Below are 19,252 nucleotides of genomic sequence, written 5' to 3' on the forward strand. Positions count from 1 at the left end.
AGACAACAGACAACAGACAACAGACAACAGACAACAGACAACAGACAACAGACAACAGACAACAGACAACAGACAACAGACAACAGACAACAGACGGCAGACAACACCAAAGGGGCAGGCCGGATGTCGATGAGATGGCAGGGAATGTACCGAGTAACCTCACACCTCAAGTCTTTACTTCGTGGTCCCCTCTTCCCTGAACCTTTACATGCACCGTGCACCGTGCACCGTACACCCTGGTACCCCCGTACCCAGGCAAGCTACCTAGCCAGGTACAGTTTGCAGCGGTTCATGCAGGTATGTAGGTAGGTAGATTCCTCTGCGCCACCCCTTCTCCGCTCATGCATGTCTATCAATCGCATCCCATTCCACTGGGTTTTCCGTCTCTCTTTTCTTCGGCCTTTTCCAGCCAGCCAGCCAAAAACCTTTTCCCTTTCCCCACACCACACCACACACAGGAACGCGGGCTTGAGGATTCGTCAGTCCCTCTCTTTCTTGTCTCACTCTCGCGCGCGCGCGCGTGTGCTTTTTGGGTTTCCCCCGTCGCAGCTACAGGTAGGTTTTGTCGTGGGGTCAGGTCATGCCTAAGGTATGCAGCGCGGTGGAGGAGATGTTGTCGCTGTTTTAATGTCGTTGTCTACGGTACAATTGTCCCGTGCGCGGTGGGACTGTGTTTCTACCTACGAGGTACTCCAGCTGGACTCCGGACGGAGGAGGGTGGGCTTGCTATGGATGGATGGATGGTGTGATGAATCTGAATCGTGGCATGTGTGAAACTGGGCATCGCCATCTGGAGAGGAAATGACAACCAGGGAAGAGCACCGGAGGGGTTCTCAGCCGGTGCCCTCCTTAGACGCCGGTGCTTGCGTACAAGCCCGGAGGCGCTTCCAATGGACATACTTGCTCTCTCTCTCTCTCTCTAACTGATTGACTGACTTGCAAGTAGAACTCCCTTAGGTCTGTGGTGCAGTTAATGCGTCCCCTGGAGGTGATCCCCTCCGTGCCCAGACCCAATGCCTCCACCAAGACCGCTGATTCTGCCTTGATTTTCCGGGCTGCATTGAAGCCACGAGCGCTTGGTCGGGCGGATAGATTCGAGGCTGCCAAATGGGTGGGCGGCTCGATGGGCGCATAGCCAGCGGGCTCAGAAGAACAAGTGTGCGACAACCGACCATTTGTGCTTGTGCAGTCTAGCACGACCTGGTGAATCCCTCAAAACCAACAACAAAGCCTCGTCGGGTCTCTCGCTTGGCGCGCCGTTGTGTTCTTCAACCCTCGCTGTTCCCTCGGCGCTTATACCCCTCGGGCGGCTCGACACAGCATCAAAAAGTTCCAGCTGACCTCTGAACATAGACGCTCGGGCGTGATTCGCTGGCGGCTGGGCCTCAGTCTCGCGAGATCCCGGCGCGTATTCTCGTCTCTGCGCGGCGAGCTGAGGATCAGACCAGACCAACGAGGAAGATTGGCTCTGTCGGGTCTGCTGTGACTCATTGTTCCCAGGCGTCTGCGCAAGGGGTTCATGTCTTGACCGGCGCTCCTGCTGCCGCTGTTGGAATCAGCCGCAACACCGTCCGCAGAGCTGATATCTTTAGAATCCCGTGGTCGAGAAATCGATTGGGGCGTGCACGCTGAAACAGTGGACATCCGATTTCAGCTCGACCGCCTCGGATTCTGGTCGATGCGCAAGACCATTGCGGCGGCAAGGGGTGGGCAGAATGTCGCTGTTCCTTCGAGGCCCACGTCTGGCAACAGCGAGGACACGGCCACGGCCGGTCCTCCAGACCTCCTCCCATGGCCTTCAGCAGGGCCGACATCGGGAGTCGTCCCAGAGCTTCCAAACAACGAATGGCAAGGTATGACCGCCAAATCCTTGAAGAGATTTCGGCCACTCAGCCGAGACCACTCGTCCTGGCCTTGCAGCGCGATGAACGCGGTGCCATGCACCAGTTCTGCCGGAGCCAACGATGACATTTCGTGACCGTCGTCCGACTGAATGAGGTCTAGTATACTGCTCTCCATCCCTGCGACGTCCGTGACGCTGAACCCAGACCCTGCACCTCGACGGACCAACACCGTGACCAAGTGAATGTTTGTGCCTGCTCTCCCGTATGGCGGAAGGATTGTCACCTTCGTGATGGATCCCCAGGGCAGCTCTGTCCGAGCCACCAACGTTCTATGCTTTGACGTTGGGCCCTTGAGCAAATTCGTGAGTCCCATGCTCCACCATTCGACCGGCGCGTTTCGAGGCAGAGAGACAACCTCTGCGGCGATGAAGGGCGGAGTGAATGTCGTTGAGGTCTCGTCATTGACCAGTACACTTGGGTTTGGGAGAAGATGAAGATGCTCGCCCACGGTCATCTGTGCATGTGATGCCTCGTACATCGCAGCGCGGTTGTACTGCATGTCCCACGCATCCACCCCCTCATCAGCCTCGTCACTTTCCTCGCCAGCAACAACCTGTATCGGTCTTGTCCCTGCCAGGTGAGCTTGTTGCCATACGCTGGCCGAGAGCTCTGCACGAACAGGGCTATCCGTACAGCTTTCCAAAAAGGCTATTCCCCAGGGCCATATGTCCACACCCCGCTCTTGCCCAACGCGCCACAGATGCTGCAGGCTCAACACCGCCTGCTTGGGAAACTCTGCCTGCGAAAGGTTCATTGTGTGTGGGATGAGAGGGATTTGTCCCGCCATATGGACCATCTCCACCAATCCTGCGTCATGGACGTTGACTTGCGATTCCACTTGTTTGTCCACTGGGACGCAAATGGCTTGACTGTACGGTCCAATATTCGCGGGCGCCCAGTAGCTCCGACTTTGCACGTGCAGGCCGCGTCGTTCCTCGCGGGGCCCGAGATCGAGTAACACGCTCAAACTTACATCAGTGTTCTCTGGTAGCGAACATGCAATTGTGACGCGTGCCGGAGGATTCGGCTCGCCCGAGCGGAAAAGCGAGGCATAGATCGGATTGACTGCCCCAAAGTTCGACATGTCCTTCAGTAATAAAGTTGTGGACACGATATTGGACGGCGTGAGCCCTGTCGGTATGTCGAGAGAGCTTGGCATTGTCTCGAGCAAGGATTTCAACTGATCGCATATGCCTTGCATTTGACTGGCAGCGCTGCTCGGGCTTCCATCAACGCTCGGGTCGCACCAAGTAATGTTACATATGGACAGATGTCCGGAAGCCAGACACTTGGCGGGTTGCAGAGAGTACAAGCCTGGCTGCGACCATTTGGTACCCGCCTCGCCGAGCTTGTCTGCGGTTCTGTCGACGTTCGCCGTCTCTTGGCTTTCGACAGCTGCCAGAACGGCCTGAAATTGGGGATCAAATGCCTGTGGTACTCGAAGACACTCTTCGTGTGTCCCAGAAGGGCCTGCATCGTTCTCTTCTGTTGTGGGCTTCGCCAGCCGAAGGTAGCTCACTCCACCTTCCCCTGTAAATGTGGATTGGTGATCTGGTGAGACCACAATTCTCCTCCTCCACAATCTTCGAGGCCCGTTGACAGCCAGCGTCTCGTATTCTCCCCCTTCTCCTAAAACCGCTCCACGGAGCCAAAACTCGTGGTCGGGGAAGAAAGGCCGCAGACCGTTGACGAGCCTCTGCTGGGTTTTTGGGTCCGCCACGTTAGCCCACAGAAGGCTCTCTTTGATGCCACCGCTCGCAATCTTGATGATCCTGGCGTCACAGCCCGCTGCTCCCATGTCATCCAGCAATCCAGCCAGGGACTCGCCTCGTCCGGCAGGGGGAGGAAGGGCAGGATATTGCCAGAGGTAGGCCAGCGGCGTTAAACCGAGTCGGACTGCTACGGACTCGACTCTGGTGCGCTGGTAGGTCGAGAGAATGGCGCCCGAGCATAGAGCATTCGCTTCTGGGTGAGCCTGCATGGCTGTCCTCAACAGGGGTACCAAGTCTTCAGTCTCGTCGGGCGACGAGCCGAGTTCGCTTGTATCGTAGTACCGACCCGTTTGCACCGCTGAGCCCGTGATTTCTCGCCGGTAAAGCGGAATGCCGAGGCACTCTGCGTAGAGCGGTATGACGGAGTGTCCGACAGTCTGGTACATGAAGCTGTTTAGATCCTCTCCTTCAGATTCGTCGTCTTCGAGAGGACGGGCTGAAGCGGCGTCTCCTTGTCCATTGGTCACAGATCTCGCCTTCGGGTAGAGGTTGGCCAGCGCCACGACCTTGTGCCCGTTCTCGAGGCAGTGCAGGATGCTGAACAGGGAGTCCTTGCCGCCCGAGATGAGGGCTATGACGTTGAGCGAGTCGGACATCTCTCCAAGTCGACGCTAGAGGCCGTGAGTGCATTGAGTTGCCTTCATTTGCGACTGCTGTTTGGTCATTGCATGGTGAGAAAGTTTGCTCAATCCAGAACCTGAATGCGTCGGTATATCGGACCGCCTGACTTGGGAGGCCGTACATATGGCATGGGAATTACAATGCGGCCAGTACTTGATATGTAAGGTCGAGGGTACATGCATGAAAGGTTTTTTGATATCGATATTGAAATTGCGTTAGAGTTCACATGCTCCACAGTAAGAATTGCTCCGGCGAAACATATGCTTAGAGTCCTTCATATTCTGCCTATGGGGACCATACTTGATCCTTTCTCCTTAACCTGTCCCCTCTTTACTCAATACCATAGTGGACACATCAGATCTCCCTCTCATAAGACCTCTTGTCTGGGGGCAGTACTGACACGCTTCTAAATCTGCAGAAATATGTTTCGGAACTTGTTATATCATCTATCCCCTTCCTCCACCCTGGGTCTTTGTTGCAATGTCCTTCCTCAGAGTTTAGCACCAGCGTCCTCTTTGAAGACATAGAAAGCCTGTTCATGGTGGTCAGCCCGTGGAAGAGAATCGCGTTTCAAAGCTTGTCGTCAGGTCCTTACCTCCTGGATGACAGTCGCAATCAGCAGACCCTGCTTGCTGAAAATCCTCGAGTTGATCATCGCCCTCCCGTCCTTCGCCCACGGGGATGTAACCTCGATATACATCAGCTCGTCAGCCCGGAAGCCATCGTGGGTATGGAAGTGGATCGTATGGTTGAGACTGGTCATGATTTTCATGGCGGATGGCAGCGGTGTCTTGGTTTGGTCTCCGATTCTCCAGGACCCGTGCGGGACGCCGTGGATGGACAGCGGACAGTCCATGACGTGGTAGTCGGATACGTGGACGACACCGAGAACGTGAGCAGCGGTGCCTCTCGGCGACGAGATGGCCGGAGCGATCTGTGCAACTATCGGGGCTATCGTGGTGGCCGGATTCTTCGGGTCTAGGGGGAGTGTGAGAGTGTTTACCTTGCGCCGGGCCGACACTGGGACCAACCTTGGTGCACATGCGGCAGTCTCTCGAACTTCATAAACGGTCCTCGCTTCGTACGGCCCATTTCGAAATCATCCAGAGTGATCTCCCGCTTGCGTCTATCAACCCTCATCGGCACCGCGTGCGTCATGGCTCGCCCCGACCAGGGCGCATCGTTGACGAAACTCGTGGTGATGGTAACGCAGATCTTTTCATCCTGGGCGATGTTCACGATCCGCACCGCGAATCGTCGGCCGTTGCCTATCCGCTGCACTTTGTACGTCAGCGGCCTTTGCGGGCTGGGTGCCAGCATGAAGTGCGTCTGCAGCGAGTCCAGCATGAATCCATCGGGGACTGTCTTCCACGCGGCCGCTGCGGCCTGGGCCATCATCAACGGGCCCGGATATGTACTCGTGATGTGAAACACCCATGGCTCATGGACGTTTGTGAAGACATCCTGATGGGTGGTGTTAGACATTCCCGGGTCTTGTAAATCATGCGTCCGGGACCTAGTTCTTACCGGCGCGGTCTGCTTCACCGCGAGATGTGTTTCGAAATCGAGCTGCTTGGGCGCCGATTCTTTGCTCGGAGCCATATCTGCAGCCCCTCACCGCAGGAACCCGCGTCGCGTGAAAACCTGGTGTATACCTGCGTCTGGATATCTTGGTCTAGAGAACGAAGCCCCTCATGATGTAGAGGAACAGTCTGGCCTTCCGCTGACGTTTTGGAGGTCTGAATGTTAAGCTAAGGTAACGTTATGCGCAACGATGCTTACTATTACTCACCGCGTCCTCCAAGGCTCGCACTGCCGACGTCAATTTGGGGTAACTTTGTACCGAGGCACAATCCTCTTTCCACCCATGGCGCGCTTTACAGGAGAAAGCGGAATTCCCTAGCATGAAGGCATTGGAATCGTGAAAGTCCATCTAGTCCTCCCAGTCGGAAAAAATCAAGTCCATTCACTCCTCATTATGTACTGATTCCGGTCTGCAGCAGGCGTGGGCGCCGTGCCTCAGCCTTGCAACGCCCAACTCCCACATATAAAACCATATGAACCTGCCAGCCCAACGACAGTGCGTCGACGTTTGGTCAAGCAACGCTCCAGTGATCGACATTAGATCTAACAGCCAGGACTATATTATGAACAGGCTCTCCCTGCGTCTCCACAAGTGCCCATCCCAGCCTCTTAAACTCCTCAGCCTTCTCAAACTAACACGATTCTTTCAACAAATGGAGTTCTCGCATTCCTCCCGTCAGAACCTGATGCCTGCTATAGTTTCGTTTTCAGAACGTGGCCAGTTATGCGGAGGAATTCAGTGGTTGACTTGTCCAACCCTTGTTTGCCTTCAACCTGGGCACAACCGTGAATGTCCAAGTCAGTCTCAGCATGATATATTATCCTTTCCCGAGTTCCGGACAAATAAGAGGGGATCTTTTCATCAGCTTGTTAACAAAACCCGCACGGCAGACGACCCGGCTCTCATCATGTGCAATGTATCCCCGTTAATTTTGACGTAGATGTTCAGCTTCAGCAGGTACGCACACTAAGCCGTAGCCGATAGCGCAGGTCGCCGGTCCGGGAGAGGAAGAATTCGCCTCGGCCCAGTGCACGCGGTTTGGTTTTGTTGTGCAGATTCTGGTGAGGTTGGAAAGGGGTGGCAGAGTGGCTCTCCTGTGCACCATATCCATATCCTTCGAGAGTATAATCCCAGGGTTGCACGCCAGGTTGTCCGAACATCTTCGGTCGAGTGTTGACGGTATGCAATCATGAACCCAACCTTCGATGTGAGCTCAGAGTAAGTTGATTCTTACTTCTCCCGAAGAAGGAGAACGTCCTGCCAGGTCGACTCCGTTTGAGAACAGGGTGAAACGCCGAGGATCTAGCAACAAGAATCGGACAACCTTGATACTGCTGCCAGACTCCCATGTTGGTAAGCAGTCTCGCCGGGTTTGGCCAGGAATGTGCTGTCAGCGGCGCAAGAGCGAGAAGTGCGGCCGTCTATGCTGTGTCCAGGGACGTATGTCGAGATGTTGTGCTGGACGCGGGACGCACTTGTGGCGAAGGTGCTTTGCCCTCACGCTCCGTCCGGTACTTCTCCTTCGCGATCTCGATGGCCTTGACGCGAGCATCGTAATTCCGCAGGCCGCGTAGGTCCGGCGCCCGACCAAAAACCTCCTTCTTCCTCTCATAGTCGTCCCAGAAGTGGCTGTTGGCCCGGTTGGCCGCCAGGTTCCACTGCTCCAGGCAGGCCTCCTCTTCCTTGGTGAGGTTCAGAAAGGCATACATGTCGGCACGTCGGGTCGTCACCTCCTCCGGCGGAATGTCAGATATCTCCGCCCGCAGCCGGGTCCCGATGTGGCTGTCGTCGCAGCCGAAGCCCTGGACGATCAGGAAGGTGGGCACCACGATGACCACCACCGTGATGAGCTGGCTGACCAGGTCGGACATGCCGATGGTGATGACATGGGCGCCGAAGGCGAGCCAGGAAACCCAACGCACGAGTTCGTAGACCAGCAATTCACGCGGGCCCGACTGTTTCCTCCTGTGCTCGTCGCGCCTGCGGACGGGCCAGGTCCCGACTCTCTTGGTCTCGTCCCTCGTGCCCGGTGGCTTCGGGTTGTAGACGAAGACCTCGCGCACCAAACACTCCGGGATGAAGAGGACGGCGGCTCTCGCGTCGGGCAAGAGCACAATCACCTTGGCTTCTGGCAGCTCTCTGAGACTCTCCTCGTTGAAAACCGTGTTGCTGACGCTGGGCTGCGTTTTGGAGGATGCCAGAGGTCTGGGTTCCTTGAGCGCCATCCTCGTTTCCTCGACGACGGCTCTATCGAGCCAGGTGGTGTTGCGGCTGACCAGATATGCCCTTCCCAAGGTTGAAATCACCATTGACATGGCGTTCGCGAAGCCCCACCAGTCCCCCATGAGGACGGTAATCACGATGAATCCAGCCTGGACGATGGTGCCAGTGAGCAGTGCCATCCAGAAGTCAAGGACGAAGGAATGGGGCTTCGCATTGATGCTCCACTCGACACAAGTCCCGGAGGTCTCGAAGTCCTGCTCGCTAAGCCAGCGACTGAACCAGCCGGCGAGACTGGGCGTATAGATGTTGCGGGAGAAGTTGAAAAGCTGGAAACCTGCCTGTTTGGCGGTGAACTCGTCGCTTGCAATGACATAGGCTCCGAGGAGCGGCATGTACTCCAGCCATCGGCTTCGGACCAGCTTGCCCACATGATTGTTGACCTGTTCTGCACCGAGGAGCGTCACGATACCCAGGGCATCAAGCCGAAATGGCTGAAAGCTTCGAAGGTAGCCCAGCAGAACCATGTTGGGCTATTGGTGCCCTCAGTGGGAAGACCGTCGTAGCGGAAGGGGTCCTGTGTTGAAGAATGACCGGTGAGCAAGATAGGAAGCCCGTGCATTTCTTGGTTCAACCTAGGCTCCCCGACGGAAGACAATCTCAACTGCGAGGCGGCCGCGCCACACTGGTCGTTGGTAATGGCTGCGGAAGGTGTCTTTTCAGCATCTGTGTAGCGAAAGGGAGGCGATGCCCCTCAAGCGAACGACCTGGCCTGGGGTGTTAGCCGCTCTCCGGACTCAACGTGTTCCAGCCTGAAACGATGCCAGGTCCAATTGCCAACGACGACGACGCAAGCCACAGCGACTGCCTGGAGTAGGTGTCCGCAGTGCTTTCATCAAGTGTTGGTTGGTTTCAACCCATCCAGCAGTGATATCACCTCCAGAGAAATCTGCAGAGGTAGCAGCTGGCGACCAGGCTATCCCTGGATGGGTGTAGCGGGCTGTTGGACACTGATCGTTCCCTCGACCAAACAGATCGCAGATCATCGTGAAGAGGCCAATGCTCTGTCACAGTCGATATCACCGTATATCTTGGTACTTTTGTGCAGCCCCTTCGACAGCCGCGTTTCGTCCCAACCAATCCATTCCCATCTCCAGGTGGTGGTTTGTCACTGAGTGCCACACTTTTCAGACGAGGCTCTACAGCCACTTCTCCCAAAGTCTGTTGGTACTTATCGGGCTCTTGTCGGTCGATCGGTGAACGGTGTCCGCCAATAATGTAGGGGTGATGCAGTGCGCATGATTCTCGACTCGAGAGTCCCGCGGGGAAGCCCGAATATCTTCAACTGCATCTCCACATGGACCTGGCGCTCTCAAGCGCGACCAGATACGGGAGGACATCGACTGCCCTCTCCAAGGCGCTGCACCTCCAACTGTCCCCGTGCCTCGCACGCACCATCGAAGACTCAAATGGTCTACGCTGGGGTGGAAGTGGGGTGAATGTATGCATATTGAATGCTTACCGAGGCCCGACAGATCCACCTTCGGATGCCCTCTCCTCAGCAGGTGCCCAATATATCGAATGCTGTATCAATTGGAGCGCTATCCAACAACGGAAGAATACCTCACGTTGTATTTGTAGCAGGTAAATTTGCTCCAACAATTACAGTGCTCTCTCAGACTTTGGCCGCTATTTACCAGACATGCCTGGACTCAACCTCCAGGGCGCCTCAGCCATTGTAACGGGCGCAGGCTCCGGTGAGCGACATCCCATGGTCATCATCCCTGGACTTGGTCCGTTGATGGGCCACCTTCACTGACAATGCGGCTCCCCGCTTCAGGCATCAACTTGTCCTTTGCACGGGCCCTTTTCGAGAAAGGGTGCAATGTCCTGATCGCCGATATCAGCCTTCGACCCGAGGCACAAGCATTTGTCAACTCCGCCGCACAGAAGGGTGGCCCGAAGGTGGTCTTTGAGCCGACAGATGTCACGGACTGGGCTCAGCTGGAAAAGTCCTTCGATGTCGCAAAGAGGGAGTTTGGGACGGTGCCTGACCTGGTGTGTCCCGGGGCAGGAATCTATGAGCCTGTATGTAAGGAGACGAGAAGCAGACTTCTCTGGTCCTCTATCTTCATCAACCCTGATCCTTTGTCCTTGCATGGAACTGTTGCTCGCGATGTACGAGGATGGCAGAAGATCAACAGCTAATCTTGTGGGGGTCAACAGCCAGCCTCTGGATTCTGGGGAGACGTCGATTCGCCTTCCCACTACAAGTTGTTCGACATCAACCTGGTCCACCCGATCAAGATGACCAGAATGGCCATTCGGCACATGCGGCGCGCGAAGAAGGCAGGGACAGTCGTTCTCATTGCCAGCGTTGCGGCGGAGACCGTCAGCATCGTAACGCCCCTGTACCAAGCATCGAAGCACGCCATTGGCAGTTTCGTCATGGGAATGGGTGCGGCGGAGAAGCTTTGCGGCATCCGTGTTGTCGGAGTCGCTCCGGGGTACGTATAGGAGCCTTGTCCTCCTGCTTCCATCAGGAATCCCAGGGTTGGACAAAACCCCTAATTCCTCACAACCGCCTCAAATTCCCTGTGTTGCGGCAGATGCTGATTTGGGAACCTCCTCTCCAGGGCCATTGCAACCCCTCTTCTCTTGGAGGATCCCGGAGTCGCTGGCTGGGTCGACCCGACAAAGGACAAGATGCTCGATCCCAGCGTCATCGCCGACGCTATGGTCGCTCTGGCGGAGAACCCCAACGAGCGATATCCTGCGGGCACCCTCCTGGAGGTGATGGACGAGACCGAGGACCTGTGGCGCAGCATTCCCGTCTTCAACAACCCCGGGCCGGCAAGGACGAACCTGGTCAGCAACAAGGACAGTGCGCTCGTGACGATCCAGAAGATACTGAAGGAGGAAGCCGAGTGAGGACAACTAGCTTGCTCATAGATCTAAATCATTTAGGGACGAAGTCGGACCGGCAGATATGTCGTGCGATGGGCTATCCCACAACCCCACCCGGAAGATAATGTCTTCTTGTTCTTCTTGTTCTCTGTGCACTTTGCTCTGAGTCTATCTGTATACCGCAACTGCCGACTGTGCAGCCTCTGGGCAAGTAGGCAACTCTATATCATCGTCTGATACGATGAGTCCCAGCATCAAATCTACAGGCGACGCCTCGCGTGCTGCCTCCTAGCCTAGTAACATCTCCCAACGGCTTCTTAGTGGCTTGAATCTGCAGAGGATCATGGCTGATTCCATGTCCACGCATGGCTCTCTCACCCTTGAGCCCATTTTGCTTCTCATAATTCGACCTTGGTTGAGTTCTCCACGTTGTCTGATAAGCACCACTGAATTCCCTCGACAATCACTTCATCCCATCGCGCGCTAGCCTTCAGGGTGTCGAAGCGTCTGAAGCCATGCGGCAGGCCAGGAAAGACGTATACTTGAGTCGGGACCCTAAATGGAGCCCTTTAGCAATCTGTGTCGGTGACACCTCGACGGCAACTCGAGCGTTAAGCAGTAAAGCGAGACGCCACTTACCCGTTCTTCTTCAGCTTGTCAGCGTACAGGAGAGCTTCATCTCGTAAAGGGTCCATCCCTGCCGCCACAACGACAGACTTGGGCATGCCTTTGATCTTCTCGTCCGGAGCTAGCGGCGGGTTAAGGAGGATGTCCGTCGGGTCCGTGTCGGGGCCGTCAAAGACGTCTAAGAACATGTCGATCTGGGTGTGCGGGAGGATGGGCGCGTCCGCGTTCTGCAGAAAGCTGGACCGCTCTTTGGACGCCAACAGATGGAACGGATATGCCTTGGGGTGAAGTATCCACGGAATGAGGAGCAGTTGGCCGACGATTCGCAGGTGGGCGGCCGAATCAGAGCGGTCCTGTGCTTGGAGCACGACAGCGGCTGTGAGGCCGCCTCCTGCAGAGATCCCGCCCACAATCACCTTTCCGCGATCACCGCCGAGGGAAGCGATATTCTCGCCGAGCCACAGAAATGCGTCCCAGGCGTCGTCGTGCTGGGTTGGGTACCGGAAGTCCGGGGTGTGGCGGTAATTGACGTGGACGACGATGACGGGAGTCGGGGACATCGCGACGACGCGGGCGCAGTTTGCGTCCTCGGTGTCGAGGCTTCCAAAGAGGTAGCCGCCGCCGTGGAAGAAGAGATAGACCGGCAGGGGCCCTGTCGTGGACAGATCGACCCCTTTGGGTCGGTATATGCGGGCTGGCACGGTGGAATTGTCCCGCGTTGGAATGGCGGCGTCTTGCCAGCTCACTTTCTCCAAGAGGCCTGCGAGAGAATATAGACGTTAGCACACCACAGAGCGGCCCCGGAGACGGTGTTTGGTCCCCCTTCGACAATCACCACCATATGAATCCCCCGTCGTGTGACAGGCTTGAGACAGTCCCACGAGGTCTGCCGCATAGCCATTGACAGCCTTATGACCATAGGAGATACTGGGCAAACCGACCTGATGCCTCGAGCTCTATCTTGGATGCTGTCTCCCGCAGAGCGTTTCTTGACCTTCTCAAATCTGCCGGAGTCTCTCCCGGCGCCAGCCCTACGGGAGGGATCTCAGTCACTCGAACGAATTCCTCCCACTCGGGATTCGGTCCTTGGTATTGCGAATAGTCTGCCATGGTGCGCTGTTATGCCTTGTCAGAGTACAGGCCTGGCAAAGTCGACAGTAGTCAGATATACATACCCTGTTGGCCTCTGGAAAGTCGAGCATCAGTATTGTTAGGAGCTTGCGGCTACCGGCAATATACCGGAGCCATAGCCGGAGATCAGATCTGCGCGCTCGCGTTGGAGAAGTCCGGTTGTTTAGAATTTGCCTCGTTCTCGGATATCGATTGTCCACAAACATACCAAGTTCCTCCCAACCCCCAAAACCGCCGTGCAAAGATGGCGCCTTGTTCGGTTGAACCACCAAAACGACCCCTCTTCAGGCTGACTCCCCGCACCGACCCGGCTATCGTCAGTCGCTTGAACAAACGTTTCCTGTAGCTTCGCATATTATGAGAGCCTTAGCCTTCCTGCTGGTTCCTCTCAGGATGCTAGTTGAGAGAATCCATGATGACCATAAGGAGGAAACAGTAAATCCTTTAGAGTTGACCAAGACTGAAACCCTGTTGAGGCTTTACGAGACCTGACAAAATGTCGTACAAAGGACAAACAGCTTTCCTAACAGGCATGAAGGCAGCGACATCTCCTTCGGCGGGTGGTGGGCTGATATGGAGTAGGTGGCGCAAGTGGCATCGGACGAGCAGTGACCAAGATGCTGGTTGAGAAAGGGTAGGGACGCTTTTCATTCAAGCCCTTTCCCTCCAGGTCTGTCGACGTCTCTCTGATATCAATGATAGGATCAAAGTATATGTGGCAGACAGAGACCTGAAGGGCGCCAATGCCGTGGCTGAAGAGCTGAACACAGGCGAAAAAGCTGTCTGGACGGTACAAATCGACGTTGCGGACTGGGATTCTCAACGAAACGCATGGGAAGCCGCCGAGGCTGAGTTCAAACGTATCAACTACGTCCTCCCGATTGCCGGCATCGGAGAGCGCCGTTCATTTCCCAACAGGCCCAACTCGACAGGATATGAGAAGCCTGACCTGAGCGTGCTCGAAGTGGACTGCATCGGCGTCATCTACACGGTGTCCCTGGCAGTCCAGCATTTTCGCCGCCAGCAACCCAACAAGTATGGCTTCAGGGGAAAGAGTAAGCGCCGTCATCCTCACCTTTCTCCGCTCTCGTTGTGGTAACCAACCCATCTAGTCATGCCGGTGGCCTCCGTCTGTGGGTTCTATATTCACCAGACCATACCTATATATACCGCAGCAAAGCAGTACGTCCCTCCCGGGCATCAGCTTCCATGGATGTCATCAAAAGCTGACAGGAACTTTAGTGCCGTCGTGGGCCTCGTCCGCTCGTACGGGAAGATCCTCGCCGAGGAGAAGATCACACTCAACGCCGTGTGCCCGAACAAGATCAGGACGGGCATCTCGACCGCAGCCGTGTACGACAAGGCAGAGAAGCTGGGCGTCCTCGTGCCGATGGAGAGACTTTTGGAGGCGTTTGAGTCTCTGCTGGGCGACAACCCAATGTCAGGAGAATGTCTCGAGGTCGCTCCCAAGCTCGGAGTTCGGGTCGTGCAATTCGTGCCGTTCATCAACGAAGAGTCGAAGTTGAGTGCCGACATGACCTATGACCGGTCACATTATCTCCACGAGCTCATCATGGAGGACAAGGTATAAAAGAAAGCCTCCATCGCCATAGGATCCTCCTAAGTCAGATCTTCTATCTTTAGTCGCTAATCCGAGTATACATCCTCAGACAGGACTGCCACTACCAAGGGTCCAATGATGGCATTATATCTAGTTCTGCACACACTGCCTACTTAGTTGAGTGAATCGAGAATTTTCCTGTGGAAACGTTTTTGCGAACGACCGCCGCAATTCAAGCTGTCCTATTGATTCCCGAGGCTGGTGTCCATGAGACATGGACCTGTCCCAAGTTTTCGCAAGGGCCCGGAAACGATTCTCCGGCCCTAAAGGGGGCCTTGATAGAATCTTTCCGTCGGCGCGGCGATATCAGAAAGTCGTGTGCTTTCTGCACCTGACATGAACATGCAGCGCGTGAAGCACGGAATTAGTACGAAGGATGGGGAGATTGATCCGCGAGGACCGGCATTGGAAGGACAAGTTCATACCTATATCTGTTCTCGTCACTATTCGAACCATTCAAGATCAGCTTCTTCAACTGGACCCCCTTTCTCACGGAGTAGAAGTAACTTATCTTTTGCAAACCGCGCGCTGATTTGTCCATTGCAGCACTGTTCAATGTACTCCATGACCCATTCGCGAGAAACCTTGCTTGCATCTGCACCCTTCTCAAATAGATAAGTCATGATATCTTCTTTTTCGGAAAACAGAGCTTCTCGCAAAGGTAAACCCAGAGTCTCGCCTTCTCCATTGATATTTGCTCCACTTTCAACCAGTAGTTTGACGAGGCTTGGGTTTCCCCCGCGGACCGCCAGAGACAGAATAGACTCGCCCCCGTCGTGAATGCCACTATCAAATTCGGCGTTGGGATTGGCCCCTCTTCTCAAAAGGAGAGACACAAGCTCTTCAGATGCGCCGTAAAAGACTGCGTATCCCAGCGCATTGGATAAGCGGGGATACTCGTTTATTTCTTGCTTGTTCACATCGGCGCCGTGATTGAGTAGCAATTGGATAGCCAACACATTGCCTCTCTGCACAGATTCGAAAAGATTTAAATGGAAGGCCCTGTAGGGATGTTCATCGCGGTAGTTGACGCCACTTTTCTCTCCAGCTTCCGCCTTAATTCCCTCCTCAAGTAAAGCGCGCAACCCGACCATATCCTCGTTGACTATCTTAAATCGTATCCTGTGATAATCATACCAATCCTGGCGGAGGCTTTTCTTTCCAAGGTTGAGCAATTGTAAGAGACATTTCTCCGTGCAACCCATATATTCATCTGCCAAGGCTGTGTAGATTATGTCCACATCGTCAATGCGGTCGTCAAACAGCTGCAACAAATCTGGTCGATCCCAGAGCGCGAGTCGTCTAATCGCCGTTCCTGTCGGCTTTGCGCCAAGTTTCAACAGACCTTCCACTATGGATTTGCTTGTGTTTTCAGCTGCCAGGTCCAGGAGAGTCTCTCCGTATTCGTTTCTATTTTCCAGATCAAAGTCTCTTGGAATAGCTTCGAGAATGTCTTCAAAGGAGGACTCGAGTTTGAAATAGCACGCTGCCCATAGAGGATGGTTCTTCAAGGTTTCTTCAAAAGATTCTGGCGCATGGTCAAAATAGCTTGTGAATGGCGAAGGCGATGGCGTAGAGAGATCCAGACCAAGGAATTTTCTGAGGAGCTCTCGTGGACGACTATTCCTCTCCGCCCTATCAAGTACACTCGCCCAAAGTTCCCAGTATTGTTTGGAATATTGCCTCAACCCAATAGTGGAGTCTTCTCCGCGCTCTCCTCCTTTCGAGGACTCAAAGCACGGTTCAAGGAGTGCAACGAAAATGACGGAGCCCACTGTCGTTTCGGCCGCATTGACCAAATCGGGTTTGTGATCGTTAAGGTATTCGGACCGAGATATGTGACCACCTGAAGTAGCCATCCTCGCATACGATCAAATTCTGGCATGCATCAAGTACGTAGTCGGTGTCGATCGAGACTGGTTGTAGTCTGTCGTCATTATAATCTTGAGAGACGCCTGCAAGCACGAGTGAGACCTCGGAGTCAAAGAAATATCCCTCTCCAACTTTTACCCATTGGAACGTTCGTTCAGCGATTCTCGGCTGGTCTCCATCCAGGTTTTCGATCTTCTCGAAAATAGCATCATACGCACTAGTAAGGCCTCTGGGAAACTTTTTAAGTTGAGCTTCAATGTCACGGATGGCTTTGAGATTCAAAATCTGATTCATCTGCAATGCAGCCCATTGGAACCTGAACATGGTGAGCGACTCGTTGAGACTTGTGTGGAACGACAATGAAAGTCGAGGAACTCACATGCCATCGCTCTTGTCCAGAATACTTTTCTCAACGAGCTTCCTCAGTTCGCTGCCTTCTTTGAGTAACTGGCCTGCCCTTTTGGGCGGTGAACGAGTTTGTGAAATTTCGATTTGCGACGTGATGAACTTTTCGATGTCGACCATGGTCTTTCTCTGTTCTATGGCAATTTCGGCTCTGGGAGAGGGAAGGTACGTTCCCATATCAGGACGGCCAGAGACAAAGATCCATATCCTCCCATCCACCCGGAGAGCTTCGAAAGCATCAGAAATCTCGTCCCTCGTCGATGAGTCGCATTCATCGAAGCCGTCGAGGACCAGAAAGACCTTAGAAAGTGGCGCCACCAAATGGGGAAACAAAGCCACAATCTCTTCGTAGGTCAAGGGGGATTTGAGATTACCTCTGCTCTGCCTGTCTTCGTATATCCTGGCAATCTCGGCGTGGATGACATCTTGATTTCCTTCGGCGTTGCTAATTGTTTCACGAAGCATCGGAGAATTCTGTCGCCGGTCAGGGTCGTGTCGAACTTGTCGCAGTAGAAGTAGGCCAAAGCTTGGTCATCTCGGATACTAGAGTGTATATCGTCGATGACTCTGGATGTGAGGAAGGTTTTGCCGGCTCCAACTAGCACAATGATTAGCTTGAAACCCGTCACGGAAAGACCGATGATGACTTGCTTCTTCCTCGAAGCCATAACAACGTTTCGCTTTTACCGAATTTCCAGTCTTTGAAAGGCTCCTCTGCCAAAATCCAATCACAAGTGTCTCTGACTCGGTTTCTCGTCCTCTGATGTCGGGCGTCGGCCGAATCTTCCGAGATCCAAGTTAGGATTTCTCCCCTTTTTCCACGTTCCATGCTTTTCCAAATACCCTCAACCACTGTCTGGATCTTATCCAGCCCAAGTTTGAACTGAGCAATGTCATCTATACTCCCTTGTATCCTTTCCAATTGCTTCACCACGTCTTCTCTCCCCTTCCGGGATAGTTCACGATGACAAACCTGTGCAGCATCTTCCACTTTCTTGACTAGTGACTCGCACTTCTTATCAAAGTCTCTCACTTCCTCACTCCTCCACATGGCTTTAAGGAGGTTCTTCCCGCTGCCTCCTTGGCCAAGTTTTTTGATCGCACGCAGCAAAAACGCCACAAGACTGGTCTGCAGAGGTAGCAGTGTGCCGTCAAAGTGTTCCTCCATCGACTGTGGAATGTGCAAGCGGAAATCCATATACACCTGGAGCCTGTTGATCATCTCCCACGAGGTTTCCATGCCCAGTATCAGTGCCGCTCTCTCCTCGAAGGAACTTGTTGTCACTCGGAGGATGAATTTGATTCCCGCCCAAGGCAAGCCGGCGTGGATGGGGTCGGCCGTCGAGGCAATATCGCCCACGGCTTCAAATTTTTTCACCCATCGAACGACCTTCTCTGCTGCGTCTCTCAGATTGACCTGCTTCCCGAAGAACTCGTACGGCTTTTTTTCAGTACATTTCTTCTCCTGAATCTCCGCGGCATTCTTGATTTCTGCTAGGGTGGCTTTGATCTCTCCGGACTCCGCGACTTTGTATTTCTTCAGCAACTCCCGCTCTTCCTGGTCGAGCTCGGCAAACAATTTCTGCCACATCTGCTCTCCCACACTCAACGGCTTCTGGATCGATGTGTCTTTAGTCTTGCCCTTGTTTGCCTGGCTCTCAGCCTTGTCCTTTTGCCCAAAAGTGGCTGGTGACTTGCTTCGACTTCGAAAGTCGTCGAGGAAGCCTCGAAACCTCGTCTTTCGAGTGTCTCCCATGTTGATAAAAATAAAAGTATCCACACTCTACAAGATGGTATGGGAGCAGCAAGTGAAGAGCTATTTCGAGGGAAGTTAAAGTTCAGAGATAGTTGGGCTTGCTTCTACCCCGCGCATCGCCCCGTCGTGCCGCCTTTAGAACGCCGCATGATTGGCTCTCTGGCCCGCACAATTTGTGCTGAAAGGAATTGCTATTCTGCTCTGCTTGCCCAAGCACACATGATTCTGCCTCACCAGACCAGTTTTTCGTCCGCACGGCGACGCACAGTTGTAACCCACACATGCGCAGACGACCAGGAGTCAAGCTATGAAAGCATACATGATGCCAGCTGTTGTTCTTGGGGCACCGTTCGGAGTGCAGGCCACCACACCGCCAACAGAATATGATTATGCTGACTCCAGCAGCCCGGTTGCACCGGTGATGAGAAAGGATAAGGAGTGTGAGCAGCGGCTTAAGCGGGCTTCTGGAAACGGAAATGGACTTTGGAGAGGTCAAGACTCGCCGCTGGGTATATTGGAATTCCCAGCTGTCTGCTGCAGAACAAGGCTACATTCAGGTCTTGACTCCGTGTGCCTCTGTCCCAGCCTTGAGTTATATACTGGTCTCCTTAGCTTTTCCAGATCGTGTGACGGGTGAGAGCGTTCAGGACATCGACGACGAGGCGGACCCCGTGTCACAGTCTCCCTTGCTGTCCCACGATGTGCAGGTCCGTGGCTCTGGATCGATTCAACGACTAAGTAAAGCCGCGGTGTTGGTTGGGGTGGTGGAAAGTTATTCCCTTCCGGGAGTTCAGCTGGACAAGGGTCTCACTCCAGCTCTTCGGCTGCGCC

The 19,252-nt window shown here is 54.4% G+C and overlaps 5 protein-coding genes across 5 annotated transcripts; all 5 read right to left on the minus strand.

Moving 5' to 3' along the window:
• Nucleotides 1-492: 492 nt before the first annotated feature.
• Nucleotides 493-4,436, minus strand: PV07_09325 (uncharacterized protein). The gene has a single exon (XM_016396572.1). The coding sequence runs from the start codon at nt 4,270-4,272 to the stop codon at nt 1,651-1,653; it is 2,622 nt and encodes an 873-aa protein (XP_016246428.1). The 5' UTR covers nt 4,273-4,436; the 3' UTR covers nt 493-1,650.
• Nucleotides 4,437-4,606: 170 nt separating this feature from the next.
• Nucleotides 4,607-6,030, minus strand: PV07_09326 (acyl-CoA thioesterase II). The gene is made up of 4 exons (XM_016396573.1): nt 5,825-6,030; nt 5,329-5,761; nt 4,893-5,275; nt 4,607-4,829 (listed from the first exon to the last, which is right to left on the minus strand). The coding sequence occupies exons 1-4, from the start codon at nt 5,897-5,899 to the stop codon at nt 4,788-4,790; spliced, it is 933 nt and encodes a 310-aa protein (XP_016246429.1). The 5' UTR covers nt 5,900-6,030; the 3' UTR covers nt 4,607-4,787.
• A 231-nt stretch (nt 6,031-6,261) lies between these two features.
• On the minus strand, nt 6,262-9,000 carry PV07_09327 (uncharacterized protein). The gene has a single exon (XM_016396574.1). It carries the CDS (start codon nt 8,627-8,629, stop codon nt 7,304-7,306), a length of 1,326 nt encoding a protein of 441 aa, XP_016246430.1. The 5' UTR covers nt 8,630-9,000; the 3' UTR covers nt 6,262-7,303.
• Nucleotides 9,001-11,407: 2,407 nt separating this feature from the next.
• Nucleotides 11,408-12,840, minus strand: PV07_09328 (uncharacterized protein; the record flags this gene model as incomplete). Its single annotated transcript, XM_016396575.1, has 4 exons — nt 11,408-11,564; nt 11,649-12,396; nt 12,578-12,752; nt 12,812-12,840. Coding segments are annotated over 4 exons (1,109 nt in total), but the record flags the coding sequence as incomplete, so codon positions are not given.
• A 1,991-nt stretch (nt 12,841-14,831) lies between these two features.
• Nucleotides 14,832-18,421, minus strand: PV07_09329 (uncharacterized protein; the record flags this gene model as incomplete). Its single annotated transcript, XM_016396576.1, has 5 exons — nt 14,832-15,987; nt 16,235-16,576; nt 16,640-16,965; nt 17,040-17,263; nt 17,353-18,421. 5 exons carry the CDS (start codon nt 18,419-18,421, stop codon nt 14,832-14,834), a joined length of 3,117 nt encoding a protein of 1,038 aa, XP_016246432.1.
• Between the last annotated feature and the right edge of the window lie 831 nt (nt 18,422-19,252).

The sequence above is a fragment of the Cladophialophora immunda genome, assembly GCF_000835495.1.
Source record: "Cladophialophora immunda strain CBS 83496 unplaced genomic scaffold supercont1.5, whole genome shotgun sequence".
Taxonomy (NCBI): Eukaryota; Fungi; Ascomycota; class Eurotiomycetes; order Chaetothyriales; family Herpotrichiellaceae; genus Cladophialophora; species Cladophialophora immunda.

Coding starts and splice junctions, on each gene's coding strand:
- PV07_09327 (XM_016396574.1), bottom strand. CDS start 8,629: ATGGTTCTGCTGGGCTACCTTCGAAGCTTTCAGCCATTTCGGCTTGAT.
- PV07_09325 (XM_016396572.1), bottom strand. CDS start 4,272: ATGTCCGACTCGCTCAACGTCATAGCCCTCATCTCGGGCGGCAAGGAC.
- PV07_09326 (XM_016396573.1), bottom strand. CDS start 5,899: ATGGCTCCGAGCAAAGAATCGGCGCCCAAGCAGCTCGATTTCGAAACA. Junction 5,762..5,824: donor CGGTGAAGCAGACCGCGCCG/GTAAGAACTAGG, acceptor ACCACCCATCAG/GATGTCTTCACAAACGTCCA. Junction 5,276..5,328: donor ACTGCCGCATGTGCACCAAG/GTTGGTCCCAGT, acceptor CACTCCCCCTAG/ACCCGAAGAATCCGGCCACC.